General features: G+C 43.1%; 2 protein-coding genes across 7 annotated transcripts; both read left to right on the top strand.

Moving 5' to 3' along the window:
* Positions 1-22: 22 nt before the first annotated feature.
* On the top strand, positions 23-2,079 carry rhno1 (RAD9-HUS1-RAD1 interacting nuclear orphan 1). The gene is made up of 3 exons (XM_034579064.1): positions 23-200; positions 317-504; positions 587-2,079. The coding sequence occupies exons 2-3, from the start codon at positions 340-342 to the stop codon at positions 1,295-1,297; spliced, it is 876 nt and encodes a 291-aa protein (XP_034434955.1). The 5' UTR covers positions 23-200; positions 317-339; the 3' UTR covers positions 1,298-2,079.
* Positions 2,080-2,285: 206 nt separating this feature from the next.
* zmp:0000000711 (tubby-related protein 3) lies at positions 2,286-23,322 on the top strand. 6 transcript variants are annotated; one of them, XM_034579056.1, is made up of 12 exons: positions 2,286-2,401; positions 10,529-10,570; positions 13,143-13,194; positions 16,656-16,818; positions 17,594-17,824; positions 20,487-20,620; positions 20,708-20,899; positions 20,989-21,101; positions 21,325-21,442; positions 21,523-21,621; positions 21,715-21,886; positions 22,281-23,322. In XM_034579056.1, exons 1-12 carry the CDS (start codon positions 2,382-2,384, stop codon positions 22,412-22,414), a joined length of 1,470 nt encoding a protein of 489 aa, XP_034434947.1. In that variant the 5' UTR covers positions 2,286-2,381; the 3' UTR covers positions 22,415-23,322. The 6 variants fall into 6 exon arrangements, with proteins under 6 accessions (XP_034434947.1, XP_034434946.1, XP_034434944.1 ...); XM_034579055.1 differs by having other exon boundaries at positions 13,140-13,194; XM_034579053.1 differs by lacking the exon at positions 2,286-2,401 and adding an exon at positions 7,631-8,137 and having other exon boundaries at positions 13,140-13,194.
* The last annotated feature ends 465 nt before the right edge of the window (positions 23,323-23,787 follow it).

Here is a 23,787-nt window from a genome sequence, read left to right as displayed (position 1 = left end):
CAGCTCGACGGGAGACGGCGACGCAGCCAATCGGAGACGAGGATGGCGGCAACCGGGAAATGATTTGTAACGCGAGGAAAAAGCAAAACAAAAAAAGTTCAGAGTTAAACAACAACAACAACGGAATATTTAACTTTAACATGCATGTGTGTTAATGACATGTAATGACGCATGTGTCTTACGCAAGGAACCAAATAAAGGTACGTTTAATATTAGGGCTGTAACTACGAATGGAAACGTAACAAGGGTAAAACAGCTGGTTGTGGATGTACGTTGTTGTGATGCTCTGCTAACCCTAACCCTTTTATGTATTTAGCTGGACGGGAATGACTTCTATTGATGCCCCGTAAAGCCTCAAACACAGGGAAGCCTCCATTGCTGTTTCTGGAGCGACCACTGAAAGGAGCCAGACTCCAAAATGTGCCCGATGTGCGAGCTGCTCTTGAACCCAAAGAGTTCTTCACAGAGACTCGAGCACAGAGCAGCTCCACTCTTAATTCGTGGGTAAGTTGTGCGTCGATGTGAGCTTCCTGTGCAGCTATTTCACCGGCTTAATATGAATATTATATGACTGTCAATCTTTCAGGTAAACCCACAATTTGACCCATCACTCGTGGCTGCACCTCCAGCAAGAAGAGGGAGGAGGAAATGTCAGTCTACCACGAGCATCCTCGACCGTTGCAGTCAGCTGTCCAGGAAAAGCAGTGTGTGCAAATTCCCCTCATTATCGTTCCAGACGAGGTCAAGAGACCATCAACCGAAGAGCACACGTGCAAAGAAAGCCACAGAGTCGGCTGCTGTGCCTGATGAGGGAAATCAGCCACACAGATCATGCCGAATCAAAAAGGCGGTTTCAAATGCACAGCACGTACAGACGCCAAAGAGACAGTTGGCCTCAATTAGGAAAAAGAAGGTGGAGAGATTTTCTGACAGTGCTGCATCCTCCAGCAGATGTGTTGACCAAGCTGAAGCCTCATCTATTCGAGGGGAGAAATGCAGAATTCCAGCAAATACTTTAACACCTGACTCCCATGAGTTTAGCAGTGTCGGTCCACCACCAGATGTGGACACTCCGACACTAATACAAGAGGGGAGCAGTCCCTCTTCCCCCTCCTTACACATGCTAGTGGCTCAATCATGTTCACCGCCAAGTAATCAGCCACCGGACATTTTGGTGGCGGACACACCAGAGAGGGATTATGGGTTGAAGGTGACATGGAGGAAGCGGAAGGATCTGATGTTGATGTTAAAAACGCGAGGTCTTCTCTCTGATTCAGATGTGCTCATTCACAGCTGATGTTCAGGTTTGGTGAGAAGATAATCAGGCAATAATATCAACAGAGAAGAAACAGCTGTTATTCACTGGACAATTTCTGTGATCAGAATTCTCTATGAAGCATTTTACTGAACTGAATTGAGCTTCTGCTTCTGATTGTCACACATCAGGTTACTGACTGTTTACTGTTTATTTTGATTCAATTCAATGACCAAGCCGAGGAGGTAATGATATAACTGCCTCACCCATCCTGTCTGTATAAGAGTCAAATCGAATACTGAATAAATCTGATTATAAGTCTAATTACTGCAATATCCATGGAAAAATCTTTTTTTCTCCCATTTCTGAGAATATTTTTACAAAGATTCCACTCATACTGGGTTTTTCCAGATAATGTTGCAAATCAAAGGCAAGTCTTGTTTTCAAATTGCAACCTCTAGCAGAAAAAAACCCTATTTCTTGTTATGTAAATACTTCTGCATTGAAATAACTATATATTGATCCGGGCTGTGCCTACATGATCTATAACTGATATCACATCAGCATAACTTTCTCAATGACACGAAAATCATAGGTTTGATAAAAGCAAATGTTGCGGACGGACAATTTGATCGTTGTTTTTGATGCAATGCCATGTAACTCTAAACATCATGTATTACAACAAAAGAGATGTGTAATAAATATATGTGTGCAAAGGAAGACGAGCAGTGTAGGTAATGGGGGGGCGGGCGGGGGGCAGGTAGCTGTTATGCATGTAAAAATAAAACGGAAAAGCAAAATACACTGATGAATAAAATACTTTAGGCAAAACATTTCTGTCATGCTTTCAGAAATCTGATATCTTTGTTGGTGGCCTATAGAGATATATAAATATATATATATATATAATAAAAGAATATAATATTTATACTTTTGATCCTTTTCATCATACACTCTCCTCCTCCGCTCGGGCACATCCTCCAATCAGCGTCCGCCTAAGATCGCGGCTTGACCAATCGCAGCGCGGCTTCTTGGTGTGTTCGGTAACTAAGGACCGCAGTAACATCAGTTCTCCGCAGACCGTGAACCGCCGCACGAGGATCTTCCTTAGCAACCGCGGACGAACATGAGTTACTACAGCATAAGGTAAATAAATACAATTAAAACACGTTACTCTCCCGTCGCGGCTGTTCAGCTCGTCAAACTGTTGCGTGAGTTGCGGCTCTTCCGTCTGTTGTTTTTCTTCTCTCTCCCCCCCCACCCCCCCACCGAGAAACTTAAACTCTCGCCCCGCAACTTTCTCCCGAGCTCCGCTGCGTCCAGGCGGCTAACGCTAGCTGCTCCTAACGGTAACAAGCTAGCTCCTGCGTTCCCCCAGCTGGCGGGGAGGAAAAAAACAAATGACAGCGGCCGCGTGAGGAGCGGGTTTCTCGGCTCGACGATGAGTGTTGGTCCCTGGACGCCGAGCTCAGCGGAGGAGCTAACGCCCGTAGACATTACTGCCATACTCGTGGGGGTGGGGGGATAACTAGCCCCACACTGGAGAATAAACCTTCAGCTGGGACCACAAAAAGCTAGCACACGTAACCAGGGGGCTAAATGTACGTGTCCTCGAACCTGTGGGAGTTGAGGAACGCAACAACAGTGGGCAACACCGTGTTGTGCAATTCTGTACAAGACCACCCATGTTTATTTAGCATCTGTAGTCTTTGTCATTACAAACAATGCGTCGCGAGCAATGTCCTTACCTATTGACTTCACTGGAATTAGTATACATGCAAATATATGACATTTTCTATATATTTATATCTGTAGTTTTATATTGTAAAGCTTTATTCTAGCATTGTTTTCACCTTCTTTTTAAATACACTTACATCTGCTGCAACATTAATTTTTACAGGCTATGTTTGTCCAATGCACAACTTTGTATAGTTTCAGGTATTTATCTATAAATTATAATTGGCTTCAATACTCTGCCTGGGTTACTTGTGTCTTTCCATCTCCTTATACTTAAAGTATTGTATTGTCAATACCTCCATTAGCACATACTTCTTTACAGTGACAGCTTTGAGGTATCTATCTATGTATCTATCTATCTATCTATCTATCTATCTATCTATCTATCTATCTATCTACCTTTTAAATGACTAGACAACACCACATCACTGTTTCATTAAACGATTTGCATCACCGGTTGTGTTATAGGAGCTTGTGCAGTTGCTCCCACGGTGCAGCCTTGTGTTTGAATTCAGTGAGTGAGATGCAAAACAAACAGGAAGAAACACAACAAGGTTTGCACGTCATGTTTGAGCACGTCAGTCTGTAGCGTCTGTCTGTGCCGTGTCAAAGCATTCCTGTATGGTTGTTACACCACCCGAATGAGCCATACGGCCGTAGACATATACATTAACTAGGAAATAAACCAGTCGGTTATTTAAAAGTTACACAAAATCTGGCAACTGTTTCTAAATCTTAAATCAACACTATGAAAATTTTGTTACCTTCCAGGAAGCAAAAAAACGAGTTTCATGGCCCACTGACTTGGAATATGGAGAGTGTTTCCTCTTTAATTCCCACTCCTTGCCCTGAAGTCTACTCTTGCTTAATGTAACTTTGGTGAGGGGGTGTGATTTCCTGCAAGAAGAGCGTAATTGACTGAAGCTGCTCTCAGACATGCACTGAACTCCTAAGTTCTTTCTGCAGCCCCTTGGTAAAAATTCTGGAGAATCTGTAAGTGAGCCCATGTGAGTCGGCAGCTAGATACTATCCAGAAACTCACAGCGTGCGAGTGGGTGCGTTGACAGACACAAAACTGAAAAAACAAATTGAATACAAATATCTAAGGATGAAAAAGAGGTGCCATACACGTAGAAGACGCCAGCAATGTCAACTTGGAAAGACAAAGAACGTGTTAAAACACAAGAATCCTGCAGTGGAATCATGTTTTTTCGTACTCTTCTAAATCAGACAACCTCCTAATGTGTTTTGTGTGAAAGGCAAACTCTTGAAAATGTCTGCACCTAATTGTGTGGACATTCATGTCTGAAAACGTCTCTAATGTCGCAGCACAAATTACCAGAATCAAGACCAAAAAGTTCCAGAGTAATGCTGTGCTGTAGATTGGTTAAAAAGCCATTTTAAAACAGTGTTTATCTCCAATATTCAACGAGGTAACTTCTTAGAATATGAAGAATTCTAAACAGAGTTTGGTTTATTTGTTACGGTGGCAGCTCTTCTGGTTCAGGAAGCCGAGGATTATGGGAGATATCAACTGTTCCGTCGTGTTTGCGTTCAGTGAGTGGGAATATGCAGTCAGAGCTTTAATAGACTTTGTTTTTTCTCTACATAAAAAACACTTAATTGCTCTGATCAACTTTGTTCCCTGCTTCATATTTGGATGGGGTTTTCTTTAGTTTTTCTTACTTCTCTTATTTGAGCCACCTCCATCTCATCTCATCTTCAACTTTCAACAAGCCGGGGTAACGCCACCACCTTTGTCCCCAGCTTTCCATCTCTTCCCCCCAAAACGACCATGGGTCCATCTGCTTTCTTTAATTCCAAACCACAGTCCACTCATTTAAAAAATCTATAACTCACCACATGCTATTTAAAGATAGTGGTACTACTAAAGCCAGAACTAAATGGGAGCAGGAGCTGCGGATGGAGCTATGCCCAGAGCTTCATACCTACAGGAATTTAAAGTATGTCCCTTTTACTTAACTTCAATAGTTGCAGTCACATCTGTCATAGCCAGTGGTATGAGGCTCTTACTGCCAAGACTCCTGTTATTTCCCAATGCCTCAAAGATATCCTCAAAATTGAAATAATAAAATATTCACTGAGCGGCTCAAGGGAGAATTTTGTTTGCTTCACGGTTTGGAGCAGTTGCCTTCCGATTAACCCCAGTGTGTATTTGTGTACTTATGTATATTTGTGGTTTTGTTTGGTTTTTCCCCCCCTCTTTTCCTGTTGAGTATGTATGTAAGGTGCGTGATCACTCCCAGATACAGTCAGCTATGATGGGGAGTTAGGTGAGGGTGTGCGTGCGTTGTCCGTCTCGTAATGTTTGTTATAGTCATATATTTAGTCGTTTTAATTATCATCTTTTTGCATCTTTGGTACACATTTTGGGAAAGTATACCGTCATGTTTGAGGTACAATGTACAACATTTAGCAAAAGCTAGTATAGCCACACTCCACACAGAGTTTGCCTCAGCGTCGGGCTTCAGAGTGCTTCCTGCAGCTTTCCCCTGACATATACTCGACAGGTCACACAAACAGGTGTTGGACAGAAAGGGTCGTATATGCTTCTGTGTGTGCACGATGGAAGCTGCGCAATTTCAAACACTGGAGCAGAGGTCTGCTTTCATTTGGCAGGGAGATAGAAATCAGAGTAGCTCCCACCTTTTCCTGTTACAGTTGCAGTCTGATTATTTGATTTTATCAGACATGTAATCCAAAGTATTGTTTATAACATCATAGTGGTGAGGAAAAGCTATTTTCTTTACAAATGACCTCACAAATCAGTATGTTTCTTGCTTTATCCAGGATTATTAGATAAAAAACAACTTTGCATAGCTACCACCATATTTATGTTTTCCCCAGATGTCTCACAAGCTTTGCGATCTTACCCAAGGAAAAGTCTTGGCCTTGTTACTGTGTCGGTTGAGTAATGTGAGACACAGCCATGGTCTCATTCCTGATCAGCACACCAGCTGTGATGTACACAGTTTGTGTTGGTTCACAGATGTCTGTCGCAGCGTTTTGTAATGATCAGTCTTGAAAGGCGGTTGAATGAGGTACTCTTCTCTACTCCTTTTAATTCATCTCTCACAATTGCATTAATCTCAGTCTTTATGTGTCTTATGATTACTCCTTGTAAGAGTGTGTCACTGGAAAATTTCCCAAAGTACGAGAACTTTCGTAATAATTCCTCCCTTTGAATTGAACTGGTGACTGGCGGTCTCTGGCTGACACATCTGAGGAGACAACAGTTTTCATAACAGCATCACAAGTGTAAAGTTGCAAAGACTCCCAACATGAGTGTAGTGTTGAAAGTGGGAGGCTGATAAATGTGTCTCCTCCTTTCTGTTGCACTGTTCCAACACTGCAGGCTTGCTGTGTAGTCTGCCACACATCATGATAACAGTATGAGTATATTGTTGAACAAGTAAAGAAAGGCTATGAATAAGCTTCCCCCACCAATATATATATATATCAGGGGTTTTGCAGGAATTGTGAGCACAGTTGGAACATGTAGTTGACCAACCAGGGTTTGGCTAATCTACATGTGGTGCAGGCCTCCCGAAAAGGAATTGGTATGACATTTAAAATCAGCGAGTCATCTTGTATGAACAGTGTTTCACCATCCTTATAAATCAAGTCAATTGAAGAAAATTCTCCTCAAGGTTAGCGGCTGACCTCTGCAGCCTCAAGCATAGTTTGTGGTTGAGTTGTGATTTACTGTGGTTGTCCCGTGGATTCCAAACACACACGGCCCAGCTGGCCCTGAGTAACACACTCAGTTTCTCATGTGCTGAGAGACTGGAAGATGAAACATTTCTGGTATTTCCAAAGAAACTCACTTGAATAATTCAGCCCTACAAACATTTTGTACAGTTTTTGCTGTATGTCAAGGACGAGGTAGAGTTTCTAGCATCATGTTAAGTAGCTGCTTTCAGCCGAAGAAGACTCCATCTGCTAAACATTTAACGAACAGCAGCTTTCCTTTCTTATCCACCTTAACAAGATAGAGCATCATTGTAGGGAGCGTCATGTGTCTCCCCTTGTGGTCCCCAAGAGAAATAGTATTATTACCAGCTCTTGTAGCACATTTCCATCATTTGTTTTGAGCTCAGTAATTACTCCCTCTGGTGAATGGCTCCCCTGCTCATCATCCATTGACATATTTGTCATTATCCCACCGTCTCTCAGGACAAACAAACACAAACACGCTCATCATTTTTCTCTGTGCTTTCTTTCCCCTGCTCTTGCAAATAAGCACAGGAAAAAAAACAACACAGGATTGGGAGGCTCTGGTCTCCTAGCAACTAGATGAAGTCCCCCACACTGTCTGTTTTTAGACAGGGTGATCTATAGGCATATTGTGGGGAATGATGACTGGAATATTTTACTCGCATGCTGACAGACAATACCGAGCGACGTAGTGATATCAAGGGGGCATTTGGGTTATTTAAAGATTTATAAATTCCCGCTATTGCATGTGTAACCGAGATGCCAGACAGGGCAACAAGCAGTGTCTTCCTTTTATGAGTCAGAGGAAATGAGTGATTCTGAAAGTTGTGGAAAGCAGAGAAATACAGGAACTTTGGTGACAGCTGTTAATGTGACAGATATTTTTAGAAATACTTCCAGCTTTATGTCAAACAGTAAGACATTTTCCAGAGATTTTCCCGCCTGCCCCCTGCTGCTACCTGTCCTGTCGGTTCATATAACTTTGGTGAAGTTCGTCGAACATTCACACTTTGCTCTGTTAATGTTGATGAGGTGATATGTCAGGATTTAAGCTGGTCACTGTCATACCTATCCCCAGCTGAATCCCTGTGCATTGCCTGAAGTGTGAAGTCATGGTAACAACAGCTCCAACCCTCCCAACCTCAGTCTGCCTCAACACTGGGAGATGTTACTCCCCTGGGTGGGACACAGCTACTCTTTCGCAGTGACATAACAGCAGAGCTCTTGGTGCCTGCAGGGCTTACCGCTGGGGCACGATTGCACAGTAACTCTGAGCTCCAGTGTAAATGAATATTTTTGCAACAGGGTAGATAGGAGAAGCCCAGGACTATAAATTCCTGCAGCCGCATCCATGGACACTTTAAAGAATGAGGGATCTCAGCCTGTCTACAGTCGCTGGTCATACAGGTAGCTGCACACATGCACGTTTATGATCTTTGCACTAGAAAACAGCCACTCTGCTGTTGCCCTCGGAAGACTTACAGTTTGTTTGTTCGAGTTGGACTCATTCATCAACACAGACACAGATTTTGGCTTCAGTCGTCCAAGCTGTATTTCAGGGTTTAGAATTGCAGAGCAGCCTCTGCCAGGACGGTGGGTTAGAGCTGTTTTAATGTTTCTTCCAGTCACACTGCTAGAATTCCCAGCTGGATGGTCGACCTGCAGTCAAAGATGTGCCTCTTGCTCATGTTTCCGCCAACCACGTCTTTACTTATTCAGAGTATCAGGCTGTGACCGTGTGCGCTGTAACCAGAGTCGAGACGATTCGTGCGTGTGTCTACTCCAACTTGTTTTTTATATGCCGTTTTAAGTGGCACACTCACAACACTTAAAACATGCGTAACTAGATGCCACTGATTTCTAAAACAGCTGAATTTATTTCTGACTGTTAAATGCGTCTCTTTGTCGAGGCTCCGTGATGTCTAGATGCTTTTGTAATCACAGTATCACTACTACTCTTGTACTGTTTTTGGAGAAGTACTTTAAGAAATATCCGGAAAATTGGTTCACATATGACGCGTTCACAGGAAACATTCATGTGAGGAGTGGCGCCTAGGTAGAGCACACAGGAGGCAGGACATGATTTATAATTTAATGTTGTGAAAGCACAGCGTTTTTGATTACAGCAGATTGACACCGGTATCGGAGCTCATCCCCAAAAGCTTGAATCTTCACGTCTTTCCAAGTTGACGTCTTTGTCTGCTTTTATCATCCTGAAATCATTGCATTTGTAAATCAACCACTTCATGTTTTCCTGAAGCATCTAATGTCTTTGACTAGCATGTGGGAGGACACAGTGATGCTGAGGAAACAGATTAAGACACAACATCATCAGATCCTTGCTCCAGACCTCTTGAAGCGGCTTCACAGTAAAATCCAGAGGTTTTGAAGGAGCAGCGGCATAATTATTTACGCTTTAGCCTCACAGTGAAAGTGTTGTCATGGTGAAGTTATCAGGTTTTGTACCACAGTGTCTGAACAGAGACATACAGCAAAACCTGCACTCCCTGACCATAAACTATCGTTATAGCTGCAGATGCTGCTCAGTGGTAAACGCACTTATATGCTCACTCAATTGCAAACAAACAATTTACCGCCCTATGTGTGCCATACTCAACACGAGCCACCAGAGACTGCCTGTCCACAGAGCTACACTGTACCCGTCCTCCTTTCATGCATGTAATTTGGGTATAATTTGGTATCATTTCTCTTTGTGCTCACTGTGCTCTCAGCCACAGGCAGTGAAGCATTTCATCTTATCAGCTCTCATTTAATCCTGCATGCTCTCCAAGTTGGAATAGCCTGTGGCAGGAATTAATTCAACTTTCATTCAACTTTCAAATTTTCTTTTTGAAGTGGCAAAGTGGAAGGCTTTTAATTAAAATTGACAACAGACAAATTGGACTCTATTCCAATTATAAGATCCCTCTGGTTAATGCCATGCAGATTTTTTTTATAAATAGCTTTGATATTGTCTTCTGGAAATAAGTCACTGATCAACTTGTCCCTCTGAACCAATGGTGCATTAAAATCATATTAGTCCTGAGTATTTGTATTTAGATGTGGAGCAGAAAAACAATTACACGCCTTGGTACAGCCGCCTCCTCCTCTGTCACTCAGTAAATCTTTACAGCACAGTGCTAAGGCGTCCAGTTACGATGGAGCTGTACTGAACTGGATGCAGGTTTTTAATCAATGCCGGTGGAGGCGAGCTGTTGACGGAGCCGGAATCTCCATGGTTACCTTGGTCTGACACTCAAGGAAGGGACAACAGTGGCGTGTCCCTCTCTTGTCACCCAAGCTGTGACGAACTGATGAAACATTGATCACTCACAGCTGTGATGAGGCACCAAGTGTGTGTGTGTGTGTGTGTGTGTGTGTGTGTGTGTGTGTGTGTGTGTGTGTGTGTGTGTGTGTGTGTGTGTGTGTGTGTGTGTGTGTGTGTGTGTGTGTGTGTGTGTGTGTGTGTGTGTGTGTGTGTGTGTGTGTGTGTCCGTATCCAGGGGGGATTGTCTTGACGCCCAGCAGATTGACGTCTTAATGATAAACTCTGAGGGATCTTGTCTTTTATTTTAACCGACACCTGCTCAACAATTATCCTCTGACTTCATTATCAATAACTGTCCACTAAATTAAAGCCTCTGCTTGTAGTCAATTAACAAATTAATAAACCCATATAGGATTTTGGATTTGTCGATTTTATTTAATATCCCATACATCTTTTGATCTTGTTAATTTGTGTCACTCTCTTATTTCCGACATGTCCGGGGCTTGGGGCCAAATTGCCAAATGTTCCAGACCCTCCAGCTCTGCCAGCTTCTCCTCAAACGCAACAACAAGGTAAACGGCAACACACACACTCCACAACACACACTCACACAACAAGCATCTCTTGTTACACCTGTGAGTTGAATTACTCGAAGATTACCGACAGACTTAAGCATGGATTCAAACTCTGTTTTTCAAATTACAGATCATCATTAGTTGAAAAGCAATTTTGGTGCATGGTCAATTAGTATGGTCTTAAGGTTATAAAATGTCATGTGAATAGTTACAATTACCTGTTGTATTTATCTAGAGTACGAGGGAAGATCTTCAAAAAATATCCATGACGCAAATACCAAATTAATCTTTTCATATTTTCTATTTCCTTTTCACTGATAAGATGAGTCACTAGTTTTGATTCCTCTTTTGTCTGGAAACAATCTTAATGTGCTTCATCAAGTGGCAGGTTTTTTATCTGGTAAAACATCCCTGGCTCAGGAGTGAACAGTATCATTACAACAGAGAGATTGTGTTGGAGGTAGAAAACATCAGTCAACATCCCATAATGTAACATAATATAGAGGTTATTAACCAGACTGTGCTTTGTACCATGGAAACAGTCATATTAATGGCACAGCTCAGTGGGAAATCTTAGTAAACATTTTAATCAGAGTTATTTATGCCTTGGCGTGATTGTACGATATTCACATTAGTTTTAGACAAACAGTTAGTAAGTCTCTCTGGCCTTCCTGTACGTATTTTCCTAACTTAAAGTCTGGAGCCTCTACAAACCACACAACACACCGTAATGACCTCTCCCATCCGTGTGCCAATGTCAGCAGTGAGGATCCTCAAAGGAGGATTTACAAGTATTGATATGAGACACTGGTACCAGATGACTAAGAATGGTCATATACGAATATAAATGCACCTGAGTTAGCTGAGAGGCTAGTTTCCATCAGCTGACCCTTTTGCCAGATGTTGATCCTGCAGTGATACAATTGAGTAGAGAATAGATAAACATAATTTTATTGTTACTCGTTATTTTTCTACTTTTTGGTACACGTGGGCACATGTTAAATAGTTTAAAAGAAACAACAATTCATTTTGATAAAATATAAAAATCTCTACATCCAATTACTTTATTAAATATTAATATTTTTGCTCAAATAGTTATACTATCCAAGTAACCATTGGGCCGGATAAGCAGATATGTCACAGTACAGATATTCTGATGCCACATTTGCATCTTTGCCACCATGAACTCAATGAGCTCCTGTTACACTCAAGCTTCTGCTGTGTGTTGACACAATGCTAATGATTTCACACGATGCTCATTACGCCTGTCAGCACCAGGTAAATCTCTTTGTTTACCAGTATACCAGAGTTTACCAGAGGGGAAACATGGATTACTATTGTTGAGGTGTTGTTGTTTTCAGCTTTTTATTGGCTGACTTATCTGGCTTGCATGTGTTGTCCCCCATTGTGAATCACGAGCGATCCACAGGTTTTACCCACTGTTCACTTCTCATATACACTCACTGGCTCAGTGTTAAGTCCGAATTGATTAAATAAATGAATGTGTGACAGTAGAACGAGCTCATCAACAGCTTCCTCTGTGTCCACGTGTGTTTGTCACCCAAATGTCTTACTTCCTCTGGTCCTCAGCCCTTGATTATGTTCAGTGTTCTCAATTAGAGTGGAACGGGCTTATTAAGGCACAAATGAGTTTCCGGCACTCGACACCTTTTGCCATTCACCTACTGTCCTCCGGAGATGAGCTGTGATGTGTCACGTCAGCGAGCATCAGGCATGAGATCCTTAAGAAGCGTGTGTGTCGTCACCTATACACACTAGACCTTTGGAGAGGATGCGAGAGCGACTTGAGAGAGACGGAGGAATGAGTCAAACATTCGATGAGCTTACTTAATGGGGGCGATAACTCTTCTCTTCCTACCCTTAATCCCCTCCTATCAAAAAAACATTCTCGCCAAGCAGAACATGTTCTACTTAAAGGTTTACTCGACTGGGAAAGATGAAAGATATGAGAAATGGAGTCGGTGACCCTGCACACAGAGGAAGACAGCGGAGACGTAGTGTAGGTCTCTGACTCAGACGCTGACAGTACAGACTCCTGCTGTTGCCCTTTTCTCTCCTCCATGTAGCTAAGCAACATGGACCCAGTCCCTTCAGATAGGTGTCCAGGGTAAACGCCCAGAGGACCCGGAGTGCGAGGCATTCTCTCAGCTGGAGCTTTGTCCTTCTCTTTCTTCCCTGTACAAACTAGCTTTCTTCCGTTTTTTCCTCTATGAGTGAGCGGTGCCACGTTACAGCTACAGTCTCAGGAGGTCATTTAATTTAAGTTTAAGTCCATTTAGTGGTTTTGACTGAGATGTAAGCTACATGTCTTTAATTCTTTTTACTGAATTTTCTTTTTAAAACTGCTGCTACTGTGCTACAGTAATGCCTTGAATAGTTTATTTTTGATTAAATATCATACGTGATAAAAGGTCTTTATTGCTTCATATTAATGCAGCAGCAGTGATGCCCTCTACTGGTTTGAGAAGAGAAAATCCAAATCCAATGTAAATGCCTCGTGAAATGTGAAATCTCTGATTCCTTACGATGTTTCTCCTTCTCTCAGCAGCGGCATCGAAGATGACAGCGCCAGTCTCATGCAGCAGAAGCTTGAAAAACAGGTAGGAAGCGTCTGTTGTTTGCTTCTTTTCATTTTTCTGAAGAGAAAGTAGTGTCTCCAATGTGTTGTAGATCCCTGCTGTTATCACTGCTCACACTAAGATGGCTGTTTTAGGCTGAGGGCAAACATCGGCCGTATGAGCTCCAGCTAAGATTTTGCGTAATACTGGTAAATGACGGGGCGGAGAAGGCCTTGTGTTCTGCTCTTTTTGTCACCGAGGGGTGCCAGCTGTTGGCAGGAGCAGCTTCAACATCATGCAGCGGCGTGCAGTTTGCTGATTAGTGTTTTCACCTGCACAGTCACTTGGAATTTTAATGCTCATACTGCCTCCTCAACCCTGAACCGCTCCCTGTTGTCGCTCGTTACAAAAATACAAAGTGCTTCACGAAAATCCATGGGAAGGAAAACAAGACAAAACACAGATAAGGAAGATTGAATGAAAGAAAAACAAACGTCCGTTATAACCAGTTATAAATCAGTTTTAAGCAAATATTTTAAAACTGGTTAAGTGCTGGTAAGTCAAATCTCCAGAGCCTCTGGGCCCTGATGGTAAAAACCAGTCACCTCTCAGTTACCGGCCTTGACTTAGGCACTAGTAGCAAGTGTTGGTAGGAAGATCTTACATTATGGCTTTTGGTGCATAGGGAGACAGCAGCTCTCTAATATAACTGGTCACTAGACCGTGCTGAGCTGTAAAAGTTATCAAACGTAATTGAACTGGAACGGAACGGAAGCGAGGATTGGAGAGAAATGTGCCCTTTACGCTTGTTGTTGGTTAAAATGCGAGCAGCAGCTGAAGCAGAGACACTGAAGATCGTCTGGTACATGACGAGACGTAGCCTTTCCTCCGCCACACGTTTGTTCTCTTTTCATCCTTTCTCTCCTCCCGAACGCTCCGCGAGACGCTTTATCCCCCGAACGTTGCTGTAGAGCGGCGGCGTTGCACTTTGATTTGAGCTTGAAGCCGCGCGCCCGCTATCTCAAACGTCAGGCGGAGAGAAACAGGAGAGCCAGACTGGTGAGTTCAAAGTGAGGAGGATTTACTGCGGGGCTCCTGTTTGTGTGTGTGTGTGTGTGTGCTGCAGCCCAAACAGCCTCACTTGAGTCTTTTGTCCTTACATAACTCACGAGGACAAACACACATGCAATCGTGCCCCAGAGGGGAGATCAAATGAAAGTTGTGGTAAATATGAAAAAAAATATATTAAACAGTGAAACATTTTCCCTATGTGTGCACTCACTGTAGCATTTTCCCCACCTTGTTTCAAAACGCCAAATGAAAACCATTCAGATATTAAATCCAGGATGATTGTGACTGAGCGTATATCTCACTCCGGGCGCGCTTCACAGCCTCCCTCTCTCCTTCTCTCGTTCTCTGTCTATCTCTCTCCTTCTGGAGTGCTAATGACCACTGATTCAGTCAGCAACAGCAACACACACACACACACACACACACACACACACACACACACACACACACACACACACACACACACACACACACACTCACACTCACACTCCAGCGCTCAGTATTTGGATGAGAGACAGAGCGTTTTTTTTCCAGAGGAGGCTGTTGGTTTATTGATCCTCCAGCTCAGCCCCAGAGAAGGAATGAGCGACAGGAAGAGAAAGTCATGCTTAGGAGAAACGCTGCTGTTGGGACTTAGCTGTATCTGACCTCGAGACCAACAGGACCAACTGTGATGTTATTTCTGTAGAGAAACTTTGCCCCACGCTTGTTCAGGATGTCAATGGAACGGGTTTGTAACTTCATACGTTTTTCTTTTTTCATCTGTCGCGAGATGAGATTGTTCCAGTAATATCCAGCAAAGCAACTTTAACTTTAAACTTTTCAGTGTATGATGTGCGTGCCCTCATTGTTTTTTCTTCTCCTCCCTATGTAATTGTTATCAGATTGATTGAAAGGGCACACATGATTATACAGTATGTTTCAAGTCGCCATCTCTTTTCCCATGTTTTGACGGACAAAGGAAAGACTGTAAAAGCCTGAATGAAGTCACATCCTGGGCTGAGTCTTTACACAAGAAGGGAATATTACAATAGATTGGCTCAAAATAGTTCACTGTGAAGGAAGAGAGAACAAACTGGTCAAACTTTGATTGTGTGTAGAATAAGTTCAGGGTAGGGCTTGGTGATATGGCCGAAAATGAGATCAAGTAAATAATACAAATATTTTTATCAGTCAATATCGGTAATTATCACGATACATTTTTTGGACAGATTTTTGCTCCTGAGTGAAGGTTATGGTTTTAAACATTTGTCTATACTTGATAACAGTGCACATTACATAAGCATTGTATCAGCTATATGGGACTGTTGTTATATTGCCATCGATGACAATTATATTGTGATAATTATTGATATTGTTTTATCACTCAACCCCAGTTCAGTGTGCAGCTAATCTCAGTTTTTATACAAATAAACTTGTTGTGGTTTCAGTTAACTTGTTAGTCATTATCTTTCCAGATTCCCCAGCTGAATCTATTGAGGAAGTGATAAATGTAGGTCTGGATTGTACCGCTCCGACTCTTATCATGAGGTTATTCATTAAATGACTATTTTCCACATTTGCAACACTTCCCCACAAGTGTAATCATATTAAATAAGGTTTTTCACAGATGAGTGGTAGCTGTGTGGTTGGTGTGGTTGTACAGAGGGGAGGTGGAAACAGCGAGACCGACCCTGAGCTCTGGCACAATGACCGCTGAGTTATGAAAGCTTTTTAGTCCCGACAAATATGAGACAAGGCCTCCCGGTGTCTTCCAGCTCACTAAACAGCATCACTAAACAGGACTCATCGTTGTGCCTTTGACACGCCAATTAACGGGCTTGCGTAATCCATCGGCTGCTCTGACCGCAGAGGCCGGGGCGCAGGGTTGAGCGGATATAACGTGAAGTCATTATACGTTTATATCACAGGAGCCAACGGAACATGTCAATTCGGTTTAGTCATTAAGCTGAGAAGGAAGAGGGAGAAGTGTTGTCGCGATTTGAAGATCCTGAGACCAAATCTTCATGTGATGGACGAGCAAACAACACCGATGAGACATAGCATCCATTACTTTGGTCTTTGTTTGAGATGTATCTGAGCCTTTGCCTCGTGATTGTTTGGTTTTAAGTATGGCTTAATTTCCATATAACATGAATTAACAGCTAAAGAAGCTTTTTGTTTCTTTACATTAAAACATCCAGTGGTTTAACTGAACCTTTAAATGAGTAAATCAAACATACAAACATATATGAACAAATCTAATGTTAGATGTTAATGACACAAACAAGTGGAGCGAAGCCGGAACGGAGGAGAGAAGGTTGACGTCTCATTTCGTTGGGTGGAGACGTCGACGTCAAATGCTCTCAACCTCCTGTAATGTTCACTAGAGGACTGTATCACATTTCTAAAGTTTCACGCCACTTTCCCCCCCCCCCCTGTTTGGTCAACAGAGGGCACTGTTGGAACAGAAGCAGCGGAGGAAGCGTCAAGAGCCACTCATGGTCCAGCCCAACACGGAGGCCTGGCCCCGGCGCTCCAGGACGCGGCGCGGGGAGGAGCAGGCGCCACTGGTGGAGTTCCAACCCAGTATCGTAAACGATGTCAACATGGATGGTGAGGGGGAAACAACTCATCACCAAACAACCCCCCCCCGCTGTTTCTTTAATGTTGCATCAACAACTCATGAAGGATATTTCTTCATTATTTTGTGTAAAAACACAGTTGCTGCTATTTTCCCAGAAAAGTGTTGCATTTGTGGTCAACATCCAATTTCTACGCTACATTACATTAACTCTTCCACTGTGTCATGTTCACTGATTTCCGTGTGGAGCGCTCTGTTTGAGGATTAAAACACTCCATCCTTTATTTCCCCCGGAGCTGGAAGTCTTTGCCTGCCAGTGTAGGATGATCACAAAGCGAGCCGCCAGACTACCAGATTACTTAGAAGGGTTAGTTTGTGAGATCAAGCAGCGACAATATTCTGTTGACTTGCCGCTCCGCTTCACAGCGTGATGCAGAAAACACATGAAGGGCAACGCTGTGCCACACAACGTGGGGGAAACAACATGTTTATCTAGTCTGAGATTACTGCGTCCACTGCAGTGTAGTTTGGAAGTTTGGACAAATCGATAAATTAACAGCTATCTAGATAATAGTATTTGATATCCAGACATATACACAGGACTGCATGTGGCACTGTTAAAATGTGCTTTGGTTAATGACCTATACTGACGCCAGCCACCAGTGGGCAATAGAGGCGCTTTGGCTTCACTTTTGGGGAGTGGTCAAGTCGTCCATGTTTATTTACAGTCTATGGTTCTTTGTTATAACCAGAACAATAACAACTAAAGTTACATCCAACTGACTTACAGCTGGTTTCTCTCACTAGGTATTGATGGCCCAGCAGCCTTCATGGGCTCAGACGTCCCTGATCTTGGAACCAAAATCCAGATCCTCTCGCCGAGCCAAACCCAGAACAAGTCCCAGTCCCAGTCTGAGTCCCAGTTCCAGCTTCAATCCCAGCCTCAGTCCCCTGCTTGTGAGGAGCCCGAGAGAGACAGAGACACTGAGACGCTGCTCGAGCCCAAGACGGATATCCACGAGTTACTGCAGAAACAAGGTGAGTCCCGACAGAGATGAGTCCCTCAGCGTTTGACAAAGATTTAGACTATACAAGATAGATATCACCCATATTAGAAAAACAGCTGTGTAATTGTTGTTTTTGGAAGAAAGAACCAAAGTGTTAAATGTTTGGATTAATAAATCACTTCCTAAACCTAGATTATCAGTCAAAAAAGTTATATACCGGAGAGCAGAGACTCAAAATCGACAACAAATTATCTTTTCTGGTAGAAGGAAGTTGTGGACTGACTCCAAAAACAGCACAACAGTCAAAAATGTTTTATACATCCTGGTTGGTTTTGGTTCAAGTCCATGTTAGTGATTGGCCAGTGCTGCGTCTTGTCAGATGACGCCGTGATGCGTCGCAGCAAAAGTTGAATCCGATTCAAGTTGTTCGCAGCACGGTGCAGAGCTGCCTTGTTGCTGCTCTATCGCCTGGTCTCATTCCCAGTTTTAGTAAACAATGTTCGACAGTTCAACACAAGCTCAGTGTGACATGAGGTGGAAGAAGTGAGGCTCAAATATAAATAAACACCAAAGAGAGGAGAGACAAGAGGAGGTTACTCAGATCAGGATGAGCTGTCATCTTAATGAGTGTGTGTGTCGTGTGAATCCAGTCTTAGTTAAAGTGATCACAGTCACAGATCAGGAGCTCAGAGACTCTGAAGCTTCTCCTGCTGCTGTGAAGAACAGAGATACAGACGCTGGTGTGATTGACGGTGACGCAGCGAGAAATGGGTCATTTAATAATAGGGCCGAGCATCGTTCACACTGCAGTCTATGGCACCAGTGCAGCTTCTGCCAGCCACACTCACACCACCAGCTGCCAGGGCTGCATTTTTTATTTTTTTAAGGTTTATGGTCTTAAAACCCAGTCCAGAGTGGGTTGTGTGTGTATTTTTATTTTTTTATCCACTTGCCCCTGTAGACAAAATAAAGTTTGTCTTCTTGACATCTTGACTTTCATTACACAATAATCTGGCAGCCCCAGTCTGAGCTCCAGTGTGACGACGCCTCAGTAGAAGATATCATTGTCTGTCTCATTAATGGACGAGCTCGTTGTTATTGTTCTGTTAAACACAGGAAGACGTCCTCTATCTTTAGCTTCCCGTCTTTGCTTATTATCCCAACGCCTGAGGACATGGAGGAAATATGTGATAGCTCATTCAGTCAAAGTCTGTATTTTTGTCCATGATGTGTGAATCTTAATTTTCTGCCGTGTGCAAACTTTTCTGTGCATGTGTTGTCTTTATTTTGGGTTTTGTTGAGCGGATTGTTGGTTGGAGCGTTGTGAGTCCGCTCTGACATTTCCAGATGGTTGATTTCATGAGCCACTGGCTCACACAACTTTGTTTGGTATTTTAATTGGAGCCCTGTAGTCACTGTGGGTCTCAATCTGTATTTGTAATGACTCGCTCTTTGTCTCGGGGAGAGATGCACATCCACGGTTCAGCTACTGTAAAAACACCAGAAAAAAACCTGCCATCATGTTATTAAACAGTGATAAATAACACTTTCAACACTCGCCTTCTACAAAACAGCATCGGCCAATTCAAACCCTGACCTCATTTAAATCTGCTGAAGATCCAGGAGGAGGTGTCTGAGGTCTGAGAGCAAGTAGAAAGTGTCCAGTGTGTGTGAAGACCGGCTCCATGTAATTAGTCCGACTTTGTAACATACTCTATAGATGTTATTATCATTTCTGGTCGAGCGTTTGATTCACACGTTACATTTAATCACAAACATTAACACATCAGAAACAGTTTCCCCGGCTCACCGAGATGTTTCCACGCCGGCGTCTGACAGCACATTCAGACCGAACCGCAGCCGCAGCCAAGAGCCGCGTCCCGGCGGATAAATCCAATTATCAGTGAAGAGACAGATGTCTCAAGCAGTCTAGATCGGCTGCAGTCAGCCAGGCCCGTTCTTACATCTTCACGACCGTGTGACCGCTCTGTGGAAAACATGCAACCCCACGGAGGGACGTCGGCCTTCATCTCCCAACATTAAACTCAGAAACTGACTAATAGAAAGATTCATCCACTGTGACAGGTACAGCTTCAGTAGAGACTTGTAAAATGTTGGTTGGATGAGCAAACTGAATTATCGTGTAGTTCTGTCTGATAAAAAGATATTTGGAGATGACTCGGTTGGATTCATTCTTTATTCTTCCATTTTCTTGCTTTGCTGCTTCAGATTTGAAGTCAGCCTCCTCCATGTGGAAGAAAAACCCTTCAGAGAAATGCAAAAGTCTTAATTTCTAAAAAAAATATAGAACTTAGATGTAAAATATGAATATAAACATATATTTTCTGTTTTGTTTATTCTGTAAAATCTCTCAAAAAGCTCACTTTGTCCAATTCTTATCCGCCGATATATAACTATTCAAAGGGGAGTGAGTGTAACTGTGTAATCCATTAGCCCCTGCTTCAACTGTTGCTTAAATATTGCATCAGTTCTTGAGAAATGTACGAACCAAAACATTTAAAAATACACCTGAGGGACAATTTTGTACCAAAAGTAAAGAAACCCTCTGGGAAGAAACAAAATAAAGTCTTTCAGACTCTTCTGTAGTTTGGGATTTGAACCTCTGGGACTAATTGTCCTTCTTCTGTCTTGTGTGAATAAACATCACACAAATAACTCCTCTTCCTCACCAGGCCTCTGTGGCAGCATGAACTTCGACGAATCCAGCGAAAACGAGGAGGATACGGAGGAAGATCGGACACGTTCCCTGTCGCCTCACGCAGACTCCACCAGGCCTGAGTCTGCTGCCAGCGGCAAAGACGTTTCAGTGAGTCACCGACAAGCCTCAGGCTATAGACCACATAATCCCAATCCCAGCCGAATGACTCAAATGTCCGTGTGTCCCTCTGCCCAGGAGGTCGTAACCCCAGGATCCCCCACACCGGACAGCTCGCTGATCGACGTGGCCAATCTGGAGGAGTTCGTCCTCCGTCCGGCTCCACGCGGCATCACCGTGAAGTGTCGAATCACCCGGGACAAGAAGGGCATGGACCGCGGCCTGTACCCCACCTACTTCATGCACATGGAGCGAGAGGACGGCAAGAAGGTAAGAGAGGGCCGTGGTGCTCTGAGAATTCATTATATCCCTGTTGGAGTTTTTAGAGACATGTAGAGACGTTTATCATCTTTTTCCAGGTGTTTCTGTTGGCAGGCAGGAAGAGGAAGAAGAGTAAGACGTCCAACTACCTTATCTCAGTGGACGCCACCGACCTGTCTCGTGAGGGAGAGAGCTTCATCGGTAAACTGAGGTAAAACCGCAATCTCCTCTTAGGTTCGCCTGCTTGTCAGTAGCATACCTGAATCTAAATGTAAAAGGTCAAATCTGCCTAACATCCTGAATATCTTTTTTGGGGACGTGCTTGGCAATGGAATTTTGTGCTGATGGTATAAAATCAACTTTAACAAGTGTGTGACAAACAGCTGAGTTCACCAGGACTATGACCAAAGGTTATATCCATGCAACCACTACAGGTCCAACCTCATGGGCACCAAATTTACCGTGTACGACAACGGCACCAACCCCTGCAAGAACCCCGGGGCTCTGCTGGAGGAGAGCAACACGCGACAGGAACTGGCCGCCATCTGCTACGTGAGTGACAGACCAGCAGCCATCAGTGTGTCTCCTGTTCATTCGTTATATGAAGCGAAACTCTCTGTGCCATTTGGCAGGAAACCAACGTACTGGGATTCAAAGGACCACGTAAAATGACCGTAGTCATCCCGGGCATGAACATGAACTTCGAGAGGGTCCCCGTGAGACCTCAGAGTGTAAGTGTGACGGTTCCTTTTTATTTCAAACTTGTGTTATTTTAGCACAAACCTGTTGTGTGGCTTGTTAGAACGGATGTATTTGTGTGACAGGAGCAGGAGAGCCTCCTCAGCAGGTGGCACAGCCACTCACTGGACAACCTGATCGAGCTGCACAACAAGGCCCCGGTGTGGAACGACGACACGCAGTCCTACGTGCTCAACTTCCACGGACGAGTCACTCAAGCCTCCGTCAAAAACTTTCAAATAGTTCACGACAACGACCGTGAGTACACATCCGTCCTGATCGTTGTTAGATTCCCCCCTCTGTCTTTTGTTGTCTCGTTTGTTTGTTTGTCAGGAGGATTACACAAAAACTATTAAATGTATTTCTAAGAAACTTGTTGAAAGGAGGAGACATGAGGCAAGAAAGAAACTATTATTTAGAAAAACAACAGAGCAGATTTTTTACACCTAATTGAACATAGGGGGCGTTTTTTTAACATTTTCCCTGAGAATAATTCATGGATCTTGATTAAATAAATCAGGGACATTTAGGGAACTAATATCTATGAGTGTGTTCAATTTGGTGCAGCTTGATTGAATTTAAGTGGACTGTTATTCTCTGCTATACTGTTATAAACTCAGTGCATGATCGAGTCTGTTTCCCCTCCAACCAGCCGACTACATCGTGATGCAGTTTGGCCGCGTGGCCGAGGACATCTTCACTCTGGACTACAACTATCCCATGTGCGCCCTTCAAGCCTTCGCCATCGGCCTGTCGAGCTTTGACAGCAAGTTGGCCTGCGAATGAGCCGCTGGCTTTTTTACCCGCACGCACACACACCCCCCCTCTGCCGCCTATCCTCAGATCTCCTCTCAGGAGGTCGCCCCGGCAGCACCGCTGTCACGTGGTCGTCACCGGGAGTCACACGGATGAAAAGAGAAAAACTGTGATGAGACTGAAAAGACGACGTTTGTCACAGGTGTTGGTGAATCCAACAACTCCCCTGTTTCCTGTTTTGAGTTTTTTGTTTGTTCCATGATCAGTTTTTACCCGTTGTGTACTGTAAGTGTGTACAAATACACGTGTGTACAAAGTGAAAGGGAAAAACACACACGGCTCTTATCTGTGCTGGAGACAGGAGCTCTCGTTAGACACTCAAACATCAGACCCTGTTTGAAGACGTGTGTATTAATCCTGTCTTTTCTGTCGTGTCCACTCGTCTGGCACCACCTGCTGGCCAAACCTTATATCTGTCAGTAATAAGTTGTTTTTCCATCCATCCATCATCTTCCTCTGTTTCGACTCTAGTTTGGTTTTAAGTATGATTTCATTATCCTTCACTTAGAGCTCAGTCTAATCTCCTTTCTTTGTTTTCGTGTCGTCCTCCCTCTGATTTGTTCCCGTGTGGAAAGTGCATTATTCAGGACTGACCTGTGTTTTTTTGAAAGTGTAATTTTTTTAATCCATGTGACTGTGCTACTTTTTTCCTTTTTGTCTTAAAGATAATTTGTATCATGGTAAAAAAAAAAAAACTAAAACAAACGCAGCATTGCACATTTTAAGTGAAACTGTAAATACAAGACAATGTAATATCTTCTTATTTGATTTCTTCTTTCACGTCTTAAAATGGTTAATGCCATTTCAATGGAAATTTGAAATGACGGTTAAGTTAATCGCTGATAGATCATATATTCATGGTTACACAAAAAATTATTTAACCAAGATTTCACTTTAAAGCGACATCTACAGTCGACTGAGGATTAAAGTGGCGTTTTGTTGAGTTGAGATGAAGTCGGAGGCCATTTGTTTAAAGTCTAAATCTGTTTCAACCCCTCTTTTGAATTATGAGTGGAAATTAAAGGGACAGTTTAGTTTATTATTACATTTCTGTACATCATACAGTTTATGAGGCTTTACATCATCATTGAACGTCACCAGTACTTTGATTTAAAGTGCTGGTCGTCTGTGAAGGTCAAGTGGAAACAGAACTGTGTATTACGCACAGTTACTTTTAATTCGGTTTTCATCTGGATCCTTAATCGATGGTTTTAAAGGAATTAATGTTGCAGATATTTTAAAAATAACTGTGCCAGCAGTTTATAGAAAATCGTGTTTTGTACCTAAAAATGTTGGTTTGAAGACCGAATCAAGATTTATAGAAGATATTTTAAATACTTTTA

Source organism: Hippoglossus hippoglossus, chromosome 23 (genome assembly GCF_009819705.1).
Source record: "Hippoglossus hippoglossus isolate fHipHip1 chromosome 23, fHipHip1.pri, whole genome shotgun sequence".
NCBI lineage: Eukaryota > Metazoa > Chordata > Actinopteri > Pleuronectiformes > Pleuronectidae > Hippoglossus > Hippoglossus hippoglossus.
This window is presented reverse-complemented; position numbering and strand designations above follow the sequence as displayed.

Coding starts and splice junctions, on each gene's coding strand:
- rhno1 (XM_034579064.1), top strand. CDS start 340: ATGCCCCGTAAAGCCTCAAACACAGGGAAGCCTCCATTGCTGTTTCTG. Junction 505..586: donor GCTCCACTCTTAATTCGTGG/GTAAGTTGTGCG, acceptor TCAATCTTTCAG/GTAAACCCACAATTTGACCC.
- zmp:0000000711 (XM_034579053.1), top strand. CDS start 8,082: ATGGACACTTTAAAGAATGAGGGATCTCAGCCTGTCTACAGTCGCTGG. Junction 16,819..17,593: donor AAACGATGTCAACATGGATG/GTGAGGGGGAAA, acceptor TTCTCTCACTAG/GTATTGATGGCCCAGCAGCC. Junction 21,443..21,522: donor AACTGGCCGCCATCTGCTAC/GTGAGTGACAGA, acceptor GCCATTTGGCAG/GAAACCAACGTACTGGGATT.